Source organism: Nestor notabilis, unplaced genomic scaffold (genome assembly GCF_000696875.1).
Source record: "Nestor notabilis isolate BGI_N333 unplaced genomic scaffold, ASM69687v1 scaffold4522, whole genome shotgun sequence".
NCBI classification, from domain to species: Eukaryota; Metazoa; Chordata; class Aves; order Psittaciformes; family Psittacidae; genus Nestor; species Nestor notabilis.
This window is the reverse complement of record NW_009918672.1, coordinates 38,309-54,354: the sequence shown is the minus strand read 5'-3', so window position 1 is coordinate 54,354 and position 16,046 is coordinate 38,309. Positions and strand designations below refer to the sequence as shown.

Genomic DNA, 16,046 nt, shown 5'->3' with positions numbered 1-16,046 from the left:
CTTTCCTGGCCTGATCAGCAAATCTTCCTCTCCCAGCACCCTTGCCTTGTCAGTCAGCATCTTTCTCCTTTCTGCACTCAGTGTCCAGTTTCTTGATGGTTGCCATTGCCACTTCTGGGCCCCCAAGCCTCCTCTGCCTCCTCTCCTTGCCCTACCCAGCTCCTTTGCTGGGTCTTCTGCTGTTCCCCAAACTGCTTGGCCTTATCCGGTCACCTCCTGCCCTCTGCATTTCAGTCAGCTTTCTCCCCACTGCTGCTATCGCTCAGGTAGACAAGAAATGAAGCCCTGAGGTGCCCAGATCTCCACGCATGCAAACCGCAGGGCTTTTTTGAAAACTGATCAAACTTTGGACAGATTCTCAATAGGATGATAAAAGATACCTCCTTGACAGAGAGTCCATCATGTGTTTGACAGGGTTCGTGCTCTCAGTGCAGAGCATGGAAGTGCTATCAAATGAAAGCACACTTAATATTTTTCAGATGTTAAACATAATTCATTTTCTTTTACTGCTGTTCTCAAAGATGGCTACTGTTTGGGCTAAGAAGTTTCAAAAAAAATCAGCCTGAGGCAGACATCCAGTGTGGAAAATCTCAGTCCAAGTATAAGAAAGTTATAAGCAACTGAAAACAGGGTCTTATAATGAGAAGTGTCAGACAACATCAATGCTGGAAAGTGCTACCAGCTTGGCCCATAATACAGGCTTTGTTAAAGACATCACCCAGTCTAACGAGTGCTATATCAAGTTATAGGCTAATGCCTTTTGCAACTGCTGAGTTATAAAATCTTTAATGCTCTTTCTGGTTATAATGGTAAACCTGGCAGCAACTGGGAAAGACTTACAAAGCTGGAGAAGAAGTAGAAAACCTGAGGTTTTCTGCTGCGGTTAAGTTACAAGACTGGGAACTGCAAAATCTGAATAATATTCTTGGCAATGCCACAAGCTTCCTGCATGACTTAGATCTAGCTAAAGGTTAACCTCTTGGTGCCTCAGTTTCCTCACCACATTTTTGGGACAGTGCTTGTTCCATTTCCTAGGCAGTGCTGGCATCCTGAACTGGCTTTCTGCACTTTAATGACGTGATACACTAATCCTCTGTAATTTCTCACAGAAGGGAAAAATAAGACTTCTCGGCTTTGAATCTATCACTTGCATAATGGGAAGAAAGCAAGGAGGAATTTACTGGAATAATCCGGAAGTTGCAGTTTTGCTAGGCTCTGTCCCCAGAAGCACAGAATCACCGTGTGTCAGCTCTGAAATGTCATATAAACAGTGCTTCGCAACTCCTGTAAATGGTTTCCTGACGTTGTTAAAGGAAGTGGGCTGTCTACTTAAAGCTCGTCTGGGTCACGGTGACTAAACCTTACTGCAGTATGCCTTTTTAAAGGCTTGGGTTTGTTTTAAATTGGAAACATTCCCATAAGCCTCAACAAATAACAAGGGCGCAGAACATAATATACGTCCTTTGATCCATGGGAGTGCAGAGATGTCTCACCAGTAGACGTAGCCCAGTTCACCTGTACGCTAATCCACTAATACCGGCAGGAGTTATGGGACTAATTCTATCATGTAATACTGTAAACATTAGTCATAAATGCTTGCGGAAAACACTGGGGAAAAGCAGTACTGGGAATCTGGAAAATATGAGAATTTGAATTACATTCAGCTATAAATACCCTGAATTCAAACTCCAGAGATCCTCTGGGTCAAATTCTACTTTTCTTCTACCCATTGGAAACCCTGTATCTCTGAGACGAGTTCAGGAATCATTAGTTAATGGCTAAAGAGAAAACCATACCTGTATTAAGGTGTCTATTACTGTTAGGTACTAAACATATATATTCTGCAACCACTCCTGAGACGCATCGATGTCTATATAACTGTTCACCATGTTGCTGTTTGCATAAACTTAATTGAACATACTCATGCAGAATACAATTATTCTGATATACTAAGCTACTCTACATGTGATTAAAAACTAACAATGTGTCCTGGGAACAGTTAGCAAAACTGCCAGAATGCAGATAAAAACTGCCTTATTAAAATGCAAAAATTGGTATTTATCTTTCTTGTTATCCCTGTGGGGGCCATTACATGCAATAATGAAAAGATGTCCCTTGAAATAGCATTACTTTTTAATGAGGCTTTTACTCATTGAGCCATAATCTCCATTTTATTAATTACAAGCAGAAATGGTTTCCTAAACCCTGTAACTGCTGAGTTCAAGTGGCTTCTAAAGCTGAGCATTCCCAGTCAGACTTGGACCATTCAGCAAGTGTTGGCCTACAGCTAAGTTAAGCATGTAGGTTGGCTCTACAAGCCAAGCATATGAAAATCCAGCAAGGACATTTACACATCATGGTGTCAGCTTCTAGGCAGTTTTGCAACATATTCCATAGCGCTTTAATTGTTTACAATCCTCTGGTTAACAAAAAACAACTAGGACACCCACCTCGATTACATACTGTTATTTATTATTTGTCCCCATGGACACTACTGTGCTTTCCTTTTACTGTGGCGCTTGTCTTCATTCAGAGCATGAAGAGCCAGACACTAACTGCTGGCACAGGGCTCCAGCTCTGACTCATTTGCCCTATCCTATACTCAGTGGTACTCAGAAAACCCCACAATGAAAGGACTCAACTCTTATGTTTCAGTAAAAGACTGTTTTTTCCCTTCATCTGTCAAAAGCTCGTATCTTCCTGAGTTTTTGACCAACAAACCACTCTTGGTTAAAGCAATGTGGCAAATGTGATGATCCATTATCATGGCTACCACTGCTTCTACTAGTATTGAGGGCTTTGGTATACATTTGACATGAGAACTCCTTCATTCTGCAACAGGGGGAAACATCTAATTCTGCGAACCATCACTCCAGAGGCTGCTTAAAACTTGACAGCTCTGAGATTATTTTTCTGATAAAATACTAAATGGTTGCCAACACAAAGGTGAATTGTTCAGGCTGTCAATCCAAAGTCTCATAACATGGATCAAAATCTAGAGTTCAGGGGGCCACTGGGGAGCTAACAAAACATTATTAAAGTTAGAAAATTAAGTAATCTAAAGCAAGGAAATTCCAAGATGAATTGACCCTCACCAGCTCCAAGCCTCCCTTTCCTTTTCCAAATTCAGTTTATCTTTTCTCATCCTTATGCCCCAGGTCATTTCATCTCTGCATTTTGTGCTGCTGGCTTTCCCTCAGGTAATGCCTGAATAGCAAAAAGAGAGAGGAAAGGACAGAAAGAAGCTGACTGTTCTTTGGTTTAGTGCCAATACTGAAAGTGTGGGGAATTTCTCAGGTCCATAAAGGAACAACCTATAGTGACATTAAACTGAGAAGCTGTAGTAAGTCTTTCTTGATCATCCGTGTGCTACAGTTTTTCAGACCTCAAAATGGCCATATTTTGAGACAGATGTTCATAGCCAGCCCTGCTATTTAAAAAGGCACTACATCAAAACCTACAGACACTAGCATTGCTTAAAGAAAAGCTTGCCAATGATTTCTAAATGGGCAAATCCATTTATTTTCCCCTAGCCTTTTTCTTGGAAATTGCTGAACTGTTCAGCTAAAACGTTCCACAGAGCAAAAAGTAGCCTGAGTCAGATAGCATGGAAATTATCATTAATGATTGAAGTTTGGCAAGACTCTAAATAGGAGAGTTCAGGTCTCTGGATTAGTCAATGTTAATTATAGGTGGGGTGATCAAACCATTCTACATGATAAACTGCCATAACTTCCATTTCACAGCCTGAAAACCTCTGATCTTTGTGGGAGGTTGGTTGGCAGTAGAGTCCTTTACAGAGGAGTACAGCATGCAGAGGTTCCCCAAGGTCACGTAGTACCTACTGGTGGATCTGGGACGGCATTCAGGAGGGCTGACCTCAGATCTCTGCTATAACCACAGACTGTCCTTGATTTTGTTTGGCTTGGTAATGCTTCCTCTCTCTTGGTCACATCGCTTTCCCATACTTTTCTTCACTGTTGTCTCTCTCTGTCTTCCTTTTCTACAATTTCCTTGGTTTCCCATCTCACAGTGTTTCAGCATTTATCTTTACACTTTCCATGGACATCTGTCTCCCTGAGAGTTTAACCCAGTTTGGCTGCTTTCAAGGAGAGATATGGTTTCCATTCCGGCAGGCAACAGAGCTGGGCACATATTCTCTCCCCACATTCACCTTCTTCACCTCAAGCTTCTTAACTTCTGGTTGGTCTCCAGAGAAAAAAGGGGAAGGACAGGCTTGCTTTCTTGGTGGCTGTGGGAGGAAGAGCTGGAAGCTTGGTCTAGTGTCTGTAGGACTTGTTTATATGCCACATTCCACATGGTATAGGAGAGTAACATTATATATGACTGTAACCTCTGGTTAGTGACATTTGGCAGTTATATGGTTTGATTGCACCATATTTATGTTGCCTCAGGCAAGTCTTAATTATTAACATTCTGATTTTTCCATGGGTTTTCCCAGGAAGTTCACCATGCCCACATCGATCAGAGCTGCATTCTTTAAGCCCTTCCAAAAATGTGCTTTTTTGGTTAGGTTGAATGTGTCTAGGTTGAATGCGAGGTTTTCCAAAGTGACTTCATTTCGTAGTATGAAAGAAGTATGAGGGCTTGATGTGTGTCCCGATGCCCATCCAATAGCAGGTCTCTGCAGTCAGGCCTGGCTGGCTGAGTTGGGGCTGGCAGTGAGGGCAGGGGCTGTGCACCATGAGGGGTGCAGTGAGGTGGGCAACTATCACCCAGAGGAGCTCTGTCCCTGGAAAGGGAGAGGTCTCTGTCATTCCCTCCTATCCAGGGGTGTCTCATTTTGAGAGCACCAGGAGTACCTTTGTGCTGACTGCTGGGGCACAGGCAGCAGAATTGCTGGGGCACAGGCAGCAGAATTGCTGGCACAGGTAACCTTCCAGGTTCTTGTAAACCACAAGAAAACGAAGAATGCAAACAGTGGAGTTACTCAGACACCCTAGTAACTTGCTGGGACTGAGCTGGAGCTCATAAATCCCTAAAAACCCAAGTTGAAGGCCCAGTCAGGTGTTTTGTCCCTGCACTTCCCAGACAGTGGAAAACCAGGGCAGAGCCATCCAAACTGACTATTTTATCCAGGCCAAGGACTATACACAAACAGCTAAAGAGCTTTCATAGCCATCTGTCCCTAGAAGCAATGCGGCTGCATTTGCCAGGGTGCCATGCCAGCGTTAATCTTCCCTCCCAAAGCCAGTTGGCTGGCTTTTGGTGTCTGTACATATTTATAATAAGCAATTCACAACTCCCAGATAGCTGGGAGCCCGCTGCACCATGAGATTGTTTTTCTTTGTACTTTCTTCTAGAGAAGTTGGCAGGATCACCTGCAAACCCTCCTGGGCCCAACAGCAAAAGCTGAAAGGTTTGGTCTGAGTGGGTTCTGACTTGTCACCTGGAGCTAATGGAAAAAAAATACACTCAGTTTGGCAGGCCAGGTCAAGGTGCTTGACCTCCAAGTCTTCGTCTCTTCGTTAGTTTTGCCTTAGAGAAGCTGTGGCACCAAAGTAGGGTGGGCATTCCTCTTGCTCTATGCAAACATGGCCCAATGCAATGAAGATCTGGACTTCCCAGACATTTTATCAAACCAGCAAATGCAGCCAGATTGCCAAGGCCAAACTTTCAAAAGTCAGAAACAGCTCCAAAACATCACAGAAGTTGCTTAAAACCACAAGGTGTTTCTCAGATGTTTCCTCTGGGCACTGTGTTTTTAATTCCATTTTCAAGTGGAAACCAAGAGAAACATACTTATTATAAAAAAAAAAAACCTGAAAATATTTCGTGTGAGCACCAGATTCCAAAAGATTAAGAAGAAAACCTAAAGTCACGAAGGCTTTCAACTCTCATAAAAGCTCTGGAAATAACTTAATTTTAATTTCAAAACCTTCTGAGGTATAAAAGGAACATTTTTGATAAAGCAACTCTGACTCATTCTAGCACATTTTATCTTCATTCATGAATGCTTTTGACGCAGACTAAAAGTCTTGGATTGCAAAGCCTCATGTGTGTGTGTGTGTTCTTTTTTTTTTACCTTCACAGCTTTTTTTGGGAAATACCTCAATGAATACAATGGCAGCTACATCCCTCCTGGGTGGAGAGAGTGGGTTGGATTAGTGAAGAACTCTCGCTTCTATAATTACACCATTTCTCGCAATGGTAACAAAGAGAAGCATGGATTTGATTATGCGAAGGTATTTTCCAGACACATAAATGCCACATCATTAATCCATATAAAGATAACTTTCAGTTAATTTATTAACCAGATAATTAATTAATTAACCAATTGCAACCACAAAATTGAGATGTCATTTTCTCTCCAGGGCACCACATATCAATTTCCACATGAGAATATTAATCACACAATGGAAAGAAGTTTACAAGGGCTCTTCAGTAGAGCCTGGTGATTCCTCCCTCTCTCCCTTTCTCCTTTCCTTTCTCCCTCCCTCTGCTAGAAAGCGATGGTTCAGAAGCAAATAGTAAATAAAGACCTTTCCCCAAAATAACTGTGCCCCTTGCGCTACTGAAATTTGAGTGGATCTGAGTGTTGTCAGTTACTACCCACATAAGAGACCTTACTTCATGTTGTTTTCCATTATACAGTGGACACCAAAAAAAGGCTGTGAGCCTATGGTGTCAGACTCTGGGTATGACTATGAGAACAGATAAGCACGAGAACACGGCTATTGGAAAACTTCAGAGCTTGTTTATGCTCTTGACAAAGTTTGGAAAGTATGCCAAGGTGACCTGACCACTGCTGTGAAGTTTCTCAGAAAGGCTTAAGAGTGCAGATTGCAGACTTTCCAGCCTGCAGAAAGCAATCTGGAATTTCCTCAGACTGTAGCTCACAGAAGATGATACAGATGTTGCAGCTGTGGTTTCTGACCCATGTAATGAGATTTTATTGGAAGCTTGCAATGCCTGTTTCTGATTTCCCCACCCGTAGAAATTACATGATTATATATTTATATAGAGTAAAAAAAACAAAATAAAGAATATTGGTTAGTTATACATTCCTTACACACCCTGTGTATGTAGCTAGAATAAATAAGGAAATAGGAGGGGAGTAGATGCTTTTGAGAACAGTCATATAGGCATTTCACTTGAACAGGCCAGAAACTCAGAAATTACCACAGCCCTGGTGCCTCACACTCATTACCCTTTTTGGAACCCAAAAGGTGACTCGCTGTCTCTTGCATATCCTTGCAGAGATTGTAGCAGCCAGGGCTACCGTGTGCTCCGAGTATGCTACAGGAGAGGGGAAGGGACAGGGGGGACAGGGAACGGGCGAGCATGGAGATCACAGCTGGTTGGCTTGTCCTAGCACTGACATACGACACAGACATTGTCCCTCAGGCTCTGCTTTTGCAGCTGTTCAGGGCCTTGAATCCACAACATAAGATTAGTCATGCCTGGAAGTGCTTGAAATTACAAACATTGTCTCAGCACTTTCTCAATGAAGCTCATGCTAGACCTCCAGGCCAACAGTGAATACTCCAAGGTGGCAGGTGGTTTAATTTAAGTTTTCATCTTTTTTTCTTAGTTCCATTTCCTCCCTTCCCCTTGTAGGCTTCCATTTGCCACCTTGGCTGTGGGTTAAGCCAGTTTATTAGCAAGTCACAACCTTAATCTCAGCAGCTGCACTTCTTAAAGTTGCACAATTAAATGAACAGAGCCTGCAGGAATTCAACTGCTCCCTGCATTTGCATCTGCAATTTCTTTGGTAAAGATTTTTGCAATCTACTGCCCATTGTAGCTTTCTTCCACTTTGTACATATGTAAAAGTATACTCTGAACAAAGAGTGGACAAGAAATATTTATGTAAACAGAAAACCAATGCAAGAGTCAATGATTTCTTGCAGTTAGAAGCCAGTACATTGCGAAAATGTTTTGTCAGTGAAATTCAAGAAACATATCTTTGTCAGTATAGTCTGTTATTTTTAAACGTTACTTAGCATTATATTACAAAGTCTGGTAATCATATTTACTTAATGCCTTCTGTTGTATCTGATTTGCAAAATACTGTATCATTTTATGTGGCATTGCCTGCTTAAGAACGTAATTACTGCTCAGTCTCCTCTATGCTCCCTTGAATCATACATCTCTTTGATGGTATGTTTTTACTTCCTGATCTGAGCTTTAATGAGGACTTGAAAACAGCATAATAACATGATAGTATGTGATCTAATTAATCTTGCACTTTGTAACTTTTGCTTTGTGTTAATCGTATGTTCCAGGACTACTTCACAGACTTAATCACTAATGAGAGCATTAATTACTTCAGAATGTCTAAGAGGATATATCCCCATAGGCCCATAATGATGGTCATCAGCCACGCTGCGCCCCATGGCCCAGAGGATTCGGCACCACAGTTCTCAGAGCTCTACCCCAATGCTTCACAGCATATGTAAGTCAAACTCACATGCTGCCAGACCCACTTCTTGTAGTTGCTTATTGTAAGATATTTGTTTATGGAGATGTTACAGGAACAGAGAATTCAAATATAAGAAACTCATAGTAAGGGTGAATGTTTGCTTATTTCTTTTGCTGTGCTTGCTCCTTTCGGGGAGAAGAGTGACAGCTCTGACCATTATTAAAGCAGAGAGAAGCTCTTTCTCTCCTGGGAAGTTGTGGGAGATTAAAAGGTCAGTATTTGGCTTTGTAAGGGCAGCTTCTTACAATACCCTGAAAATATGTAGACACAGGTCAGGATCTGTTGGAAAGATATTACTTCCTTCATCTTCCTCTAAGATATGTGCTTCCTGGGCTCTAACTAAGTGAATACACTGCAAGTAAAAACACCCTTTTGTAGCTTTTGAGTGCAACAGATTTGGTTATAGACTAGATGCCAGCAGATTCCCAAAATAGCTTTTTAAAGACTTAATCTTTCCTGGTCACTGAACTGTGGTAATAATTTTAAAAGAATTATTTATTTTTTTTCCTAGAACTGAAACCAACTCCAGGTAAAATTCTGTGGATAGTCCTGGGTTCCACATATTGCTTAATACCTTCTTAAGTGTATTTTGGGCCTTTTTCCTCAAATTGAGGTGTTATGGAAGCTTTCCATTGCCTTTCTGTCTACCATGGGCATGTTTTTCCATTTGTGCTTAAATGATGTCTTTGCACCTCTTTCCACACAGAAAAAAAAAACCAAAAGCCTAATCAAATATTTTACCTGGACTGTACGTTGATTTGACCTCTGAGAATGAGGAGGAATCAGCTTCATCACACAGTGAAAAAGCTCTTAGATCTACAAATTGCATTTTGGACATTCTAGCTCACACTCAGGGATGTTTCTCGTAGTTACATTAACTACTTTTAAATTGCAAGGAGTAGTAGTCACTGCATAAACTACATGCATAAACTGATCACTAGTTATGGCCAGAAAGACATTTGTTGTGCATGGCACATGGTTGAATATTTGTTAGTTTGTACTTTTTTATCCTTTTATTGGCTGCTACTTTCTAGATATGCCACTTTCCCTGAGCTTACATTCTTAAGAATATTTTTCTTATCCTATATTCTCAATGATCCCACATTCCTGAGTCTAGACTTTGCAAGTAAAGCAAACCAGCCAGCAACGTTTCATAGCTATTTAGATGTTCAGGGTAATCTCTACCTGTGCGCAAAAGTGATGAGATTCAGATTTTAGTTTGTACATATTCACTTTAAATTGGTTCTCAAGAATAATGATGAAGAATTCTTATCACTTTTTTATGTCTGAAAGATAAAATAAGATAGACATGAATACATAAAACCTGTCATATTGGGTTGCATGAAAGAACTAACTCAGTTTCCTGATGTGATCCAGCAGAAAGCAGCAGGGTGTGCTTGAGGAGCAGGGTGAAAACACTAGGATAGACAAAACCCCACCAAAAAACTGAGAAAGATTCCTTTTCCCTGTTTTTCCAGCTTCTGGAAAAACATCCAGGCCACTGTGCCCCATTCTCTCTACATCAGTCTGATGCAGGTCTGAAACGTTGTGGTGGCAGCCCCACATTTTGTGGCAACAAGTTTCACAGTGTCACCCCATGCACTGGGGATAAAGGACTGTCTTTTCTTTCCTTATAACCTGAAGCTTGCCTGTGCAGGGTGTCCCCTGCTTCCCATTTTGTGAAGAATAATGAACAGCCACTACATCAAATTTAATGGACCTCCCCCATGTCTTCTTTCAGTCACCCCTTTTCATAGAAAGAGAGTTATATCTATTTGTTCTCGCTCTGTTCAACAGATTGCTTCCCATTTAGTGGCACAGATTGCCTGGCCTCAGGCATGCCATCCTGTCTGCTGGGGGACTATCCATCATTCAGGAGGGTAGGATTCAAACTGTTTCCGCTTAGCTGTGGGGACTGCGTCTGGAAGAAAAGCACTGAATCATTGTATCTCACCCTACCTCTCCCCAGGCCAAAGCAACTCATTTTAGGCTCCATGCTCAGTGTCCTCTGATAAAAGAGAGCTTGTAGGAACTTGCATTGGTTTATCACGCTCCTGGCACTTTCTACTGCTTGGTGTTTTCAGCTTACTTATTTTCTAGCTTGTGCTGCTAGAACCAATGGATTTAGCTAGTGTCCAAAATTTTAACGGCCTCTCCACCTTACAGGTTGGATGCTATCTGCAAGTATCAAGCAAAGATCCTGGTTATCTGCTTGCAGGCTTAGTTTCATGTCAGTACTTATTTAAATTAATTTTTATTTGCATGGACTACTGGGGTCTAAATACCTTGCTCTGCTCTGCTGCTTGTGAGATAGCCCAGAATATGAGATTCAGCTGTGCTGCTGCTTGTCTTCTGGTGTTGCTGAGTTTTTGGCAACCTTCTTGCAGAGAGGTTTTTTTTCTCTGCTGACCTTAAGAGATCCTTGCTGGGTTGTTTTGTGTTTCTTATTTCATTGACTGACTGCATGTGTTAGAGTTCAGCCTGCAGACTGAGAAATGAGACAAATTGAAGATAAACTGCCAATCTGGGTGGCTGAGGCCTCCAAATAACTGATTTCTCTAGCAAAAAATATTAGCAACATGCTCTAAAAGGTATAAGAAGTTTAGTTCTCATGGAAATATTCAGTGTTCCCTGTGAAAACAGCACAAGAACAATAAAATCCCTCCTGCCAAGGTTTGAGTAATTTGAACATTTAACCCTTAGGTTTTCTTCCTTGGTGGTCAAGCAACATTTGAATCTCTGTCTTTCTGACCTTGGGTGGCAGCCATCTGACCTTGGATTTTGTTTTTTAAAATGTAGTTGCTGTATCATGTTACTGTAATGCCTACCTCCAACAAAGAAGGGAAACCAGGTCAAAAGCTGCTTGCTGGCTTTACAAACTGAGATGGAAGGTTATACCTACAAACCAAGGATTAAGATAGCCTGTCAACCACATGTGAGGGGAAGTTTTGCTTAAAAGGACAGTAGCTGAAGCAGACCCTTGAATTATGTGATGTTTCTTTGCTGGTAAAGTACCTGTCATTTGATTGAAATACTGCCTTTATAAATGAAAAAACAAAACCAAACCAAAACACAAACAAAAAGTTTGTTTAGAAGAAGTTTTCTACTTGCACATATGAAAAGGGGAGCTGCCACAGCAGGAGATACTCCAGTTCAGTGAGAGTTCTGACCTCAGATGTGGGCATCTGTTGGTCTCATTTCCCCACTTAATTTGGAAAAAAGAAAATCAAACGAAAGCAGCAGCAAAGTCCATAAGATTTCTGGAAAATCACCAAAGACAAAAAGAAAAGGAAGAATTACAAACCACTGTTACCTTACAGTCCTGTCCTCCTCAGCAAAAGCACCCTGCTTGAGTGGCATGAAGAGTCTTGCAAGGACAAGAAAGGTAATGATGTATGTGCTGCTTAATCATTAATTTTAAGTTATTCCCGTTAAGTCTCAGTAGCTCCAGTTTAACATGAAACACAGACTGTATCATCCTGGAAGCAGCAGACACTCTTGTTTTTAAGCATCCGTTCTCCCTCTCACTCTCCCACCTTAAATATGTCCTATTTGTGACACCTAAAAATATTTCTGAACATTTATCCTGGCTACTCTGACCATAGTGAGTGATATATTTTCTGAAAAGAAATTGTACTAATGCGTGTACTGTAGATGTGGCACTAGAAGTCATTTCCGTGGAAGGAGATGGTACTAGATGAAAGCAATACATAGATTTCTGCTGTGGTAATGAACATCATTTGTGGGGGAGTGGGGTTGCTAGACCTTTAGAAATACTGCTAAATACGAAGTTGTGACACAAGAGATGTCTCTCTAGGTGTCCCTGGCAGCTGTTACAGGGAACAATCTTGTTCCATCAGACAGCTGAGTGGGAAAGCTCTGACCCAAAAGGACGGTCTAATGAAAACCTGAATTCTCAGTTATGTTCAGTGCCTTTGGCACTTTAACTTCCCTTTACCTTCCAGTGTGAACCAGTCTTGGGGGAACTGTGAATTAGACCTAAGCTGTTTCTAAGCTGTGAAGTAAATAAACATTAGAAGCAAAAATCTGCAGGAGGCAGGTTTACTGAAGAATGTAAAAAATGGAAATCTGAAACACCGATGGCTGTGCTGAGTTAAAGATCCTTGGGCTGGCAGGGGGACTGACAGCTGGATTTTATGGCTACCTGGAAGCTGTACTATTGCCAAGCTGAAAATCTAAGATGGAGCAGCTAGAAATGGTATCTTGGAAGAGACTGGAAAGCTTCCCAAGGCAATGTGAGAAAAGGTAGATAATATAAGAGGCAGAGCTTTGTATTTCCAGTTAAAGATACTGTGAAGGGTGCTGATTGATCAGGTCTGGCAGCAGCAGTGTGCAGCGGTGTGCAGTAGTGAAGCATGCAGAGCTGTGCTGTTGCACCTCTGCATCCCCATTCAGAGTCTTAACTGTGAATTTGGGGCGTGAGATGGCTGCATTCAGGGTGCCTTCTAATCACTGAGTCTGAGTATCACACATCTGCCAGTCATGATAGTATTTCTTGTAATGAGGACAGTTACCCATTAGAGTGGGATCATACATTTGAATCAGTAATAAATCTTGACACGTCCGTGTGTCTTGTCACTGCTGGCCTGAGGTCTACTTAGACTCCCAACGTGGAGATTAATGATCAAAATAATCTCACGCATCATTGCCAGTGTGACTGTACAGGACTAGAAGAAATAGTGTGATACAGAAATACAGTAAGATTCTAGTTACACAATTAACTTCTGCAGTAGCAACAAATATTTTTTCCTAAAATAAAAAGGTGTTATATTTAACGGGTAACAACTTTTTTTTCTTCTTTATTGTGAAATATAGCAGTTGTTTACACTTCAGGAGTGAAACTTTCATACCTCACATCCCCAGATATATAAATATCCCTGGATTTGAAAGATTCTCCTTTTAAAAGGCAGCAAAATAGACCAAGAATGGTGAAATTCAATTTCACATTAATACTGACAGTGCCACTGGTCATGTTTTTTTGACTTTTAATTCTGCTCAGAACCAAGGATTCCTGCTTTCCAAGAACATTATCTAAGCCTGGAAGTCTACTTTCCTTGGAAACAAAGGATTTGCTTCCTTTGTTTATTTACACTTTTTCTGAAGAACCATGATCACTGCTGCAATGTTTGCTAATCATATTTCAAAGACTAATATAGGTGTTAATTTTGTACAAAACCAATTAACTTTCACAATGAGTTTTACCATGGCTGTTATTTTAAGGTTTTGTTGACTTCTGTTTTTATGAAATGAAAATGTTCCTGGTGTGTATAAGTACTGTATTATTTTCACTAACCGGAGGACTCCCAACCCAAATAGAAGATTAGCCAAATACTCTGAGGATAAAAACCCCTGAGAGCTCCATGGAATTATTCAAAACCAACATTTTGACGCAGTATTTTTGTGAGCAGAATTTTTTTTGTTGAATAGAAACAGGAGGGAATTAGGAGATTGTAAATAGAGTCAAATACAAATTTTTAGTGTGAGGAATTGAACAAATGTTTGTAAACATCCTTGTTTCTTTCCACATTAACCCATCTGTAAGGGACATGTATATATTTAGATCAAATTTTTAGAAAACGAATGTTAATTGAAAGTTGCACTGAATTCTGGGAGCTTTTAAAGCATGCTCTTCTCTTCTTTATTGCTTTTCCACAGATACCACAACTGTGTAAACAGAATTAGCCAAGCAGAATCTCCCATTCTTTGCTTAACTTGTAAAATATCTTTTTGTAATAATGATTTGCAGAAGGACTGTATTCCATTCGGTTCATGGAATATCACACAAAAAGCAGCTCAGTTACTAGTAGAAGATAGTGTAAGTCATTTCTGAATGATTTGCTATTTGCGAACCCCATTTCAATAGGTCGTCAAGTACAAACAGCCATTCTTTTGTGTTGTTGAGGAATTTTTGTTTCTTGTCTAACTTGAAGTTATTGTGGTACTTAGAAGCTAAATAAGACGCATTCTCTATTTTGAAGTTAAAATTTAAATACAAATATGTTGTCAGTAAGAGTAATTAAAATGTGTGATATGAAACGCTGATTGTTCATGTAACTAAAGGGTATTGAGGCGTTTTGGATTCAGGCCACAAAGCTGAATGCTAATATAATTCCTTTCTTCTCGTTATAACTTTAATTATCTATTTGAACCAATGCTTATAGATAAACAAATGGTAGATCTCATGGTGACTCTTTACAGAGAAAAGTGCAGTAGTGCTTACAGGTATTTACTCCTTCCATAACCTACAGAACACCTAGTATCACCACTGTGGGCTTTCCTGTTGAAGTTTAACAGGTAGTAAATAGACAGGGAGTGCAATTTCCATGATGTAGCATGAACAAAAAGTGCACATTGATACAGAGACATTAAATGCTAACAGAACCCAAACCACAAGTTATTACTTTCCTGATGAGACTGTAATCTAAGGCCTAGACAAGGTTAATACTAATTTGCTTTTTCAGTTTTTGCAAATGTACACATAAAATGGGATGATTTCTCTGTAAATTTATTCACATAGGTGAATGGTTATGAAATCTCAGGGTTTACTTACTGTTATCATACTGAGCACGTGTTTATGGGAAAGTGCCTGACTGCGTTCAGCGTTTGTTATTGTTAAGTATTTGGATTTTTTTGTTAGTTAAACTAAGGGTATCAATTTGAAATTTTATGAACCTGACATATTCCAGTGTCTTTTCCAGCCATGGAGTCTCAAGAAGTCTCTATGTAGTAAGTTCCACACAGTATGTGTTGGACAAATGTAAGTGAGCAACTGAGCAATCTAGATTTGTCCAAGCTAGAATGGCCCGCATCAATGATAAATACTATACCTTTTTGGTAAATTAATCATTTGCTCTCTCAGTCCTTACCTTCTCTACAAATTTAATATTCATGTAGTATGTTTTTAGAACAGATTTACATGAAGTGGAGAACTTTTTCATGTATCTATTTTTGTAACATATAAAATGAACTCTCAGCAAGTCTTCGGGCACGCATTCAGAATTTTAAGTGCTTTACTATTTGCCGATCAACTAGCAAGAATGACCTTGAAATCAGAAACTGCACTCCGGTGCAGCATCTGAGAGCTATTCAGGGCAGCCAGCAAAGATCAAAAAGCAGCTGAGCAGTAGCTCCTTGCCAGACTTAGAGGCCATGGGCAACCTGAAAATAATGGGGTACCTGGCACTGTATGCTAATGACGGATCAACAAAATGTGCTCTAGACAAGATAGCCTTCATGACTAAGAAGAGGCAGTAGAAGACACAGAACATATAGAATCATAGAATCATAGAATGATTTGGGTTGGAAAGGACCTTAAGATCATCTAGTTCCAACCCCCCGCCATGGACAGGGACACCTCACACTAAAACATGTCGCCCAAGGCTCTGTCCAGCCTGGTCTTGAAGACCAACAGCGATGGAGCATTCACAAGTTCCTTGGGCAACTTGTATTCCAGTGCCTCACCACCTTCACAGTAAAGAACTTCTTCCTTATATCCAATTTAAACTTCCCCTGTTTAAGCTTGAAGCCATTGACCCTTGTCCTACCACTACAGTCCCTGATGAAAAGTCCCTCCCCCACA

At 40.6% G+C, this 16,046-nt stretch overlaps 1 protein-coding gene across 1 annotated transcript in view; it reads left to right on the top strand.

Annotated features, from left to right (window-relative positions):
• SULF1 (sulfatase 1) overlaps window positions 1-16,046 on the top strand; it is a 120,557-nt gene that overhangs the window by 70,169 nt on the left and 34,342 nt on the right. The window contains exons 8-9 of the mRNA XM_010009837.1: window positions 6,055-6,206; window positions 8,250-8,419. Coding sequence (XP_010008139.1) covers window positions 6,055-6,206; window positions 8,250-8,419 — 322 coding nt within the window. The remainder of the gene's footprint in view (window positions 1-6,054; window positions 6,207-8,249; window positions 8,420-16,046) is intronic.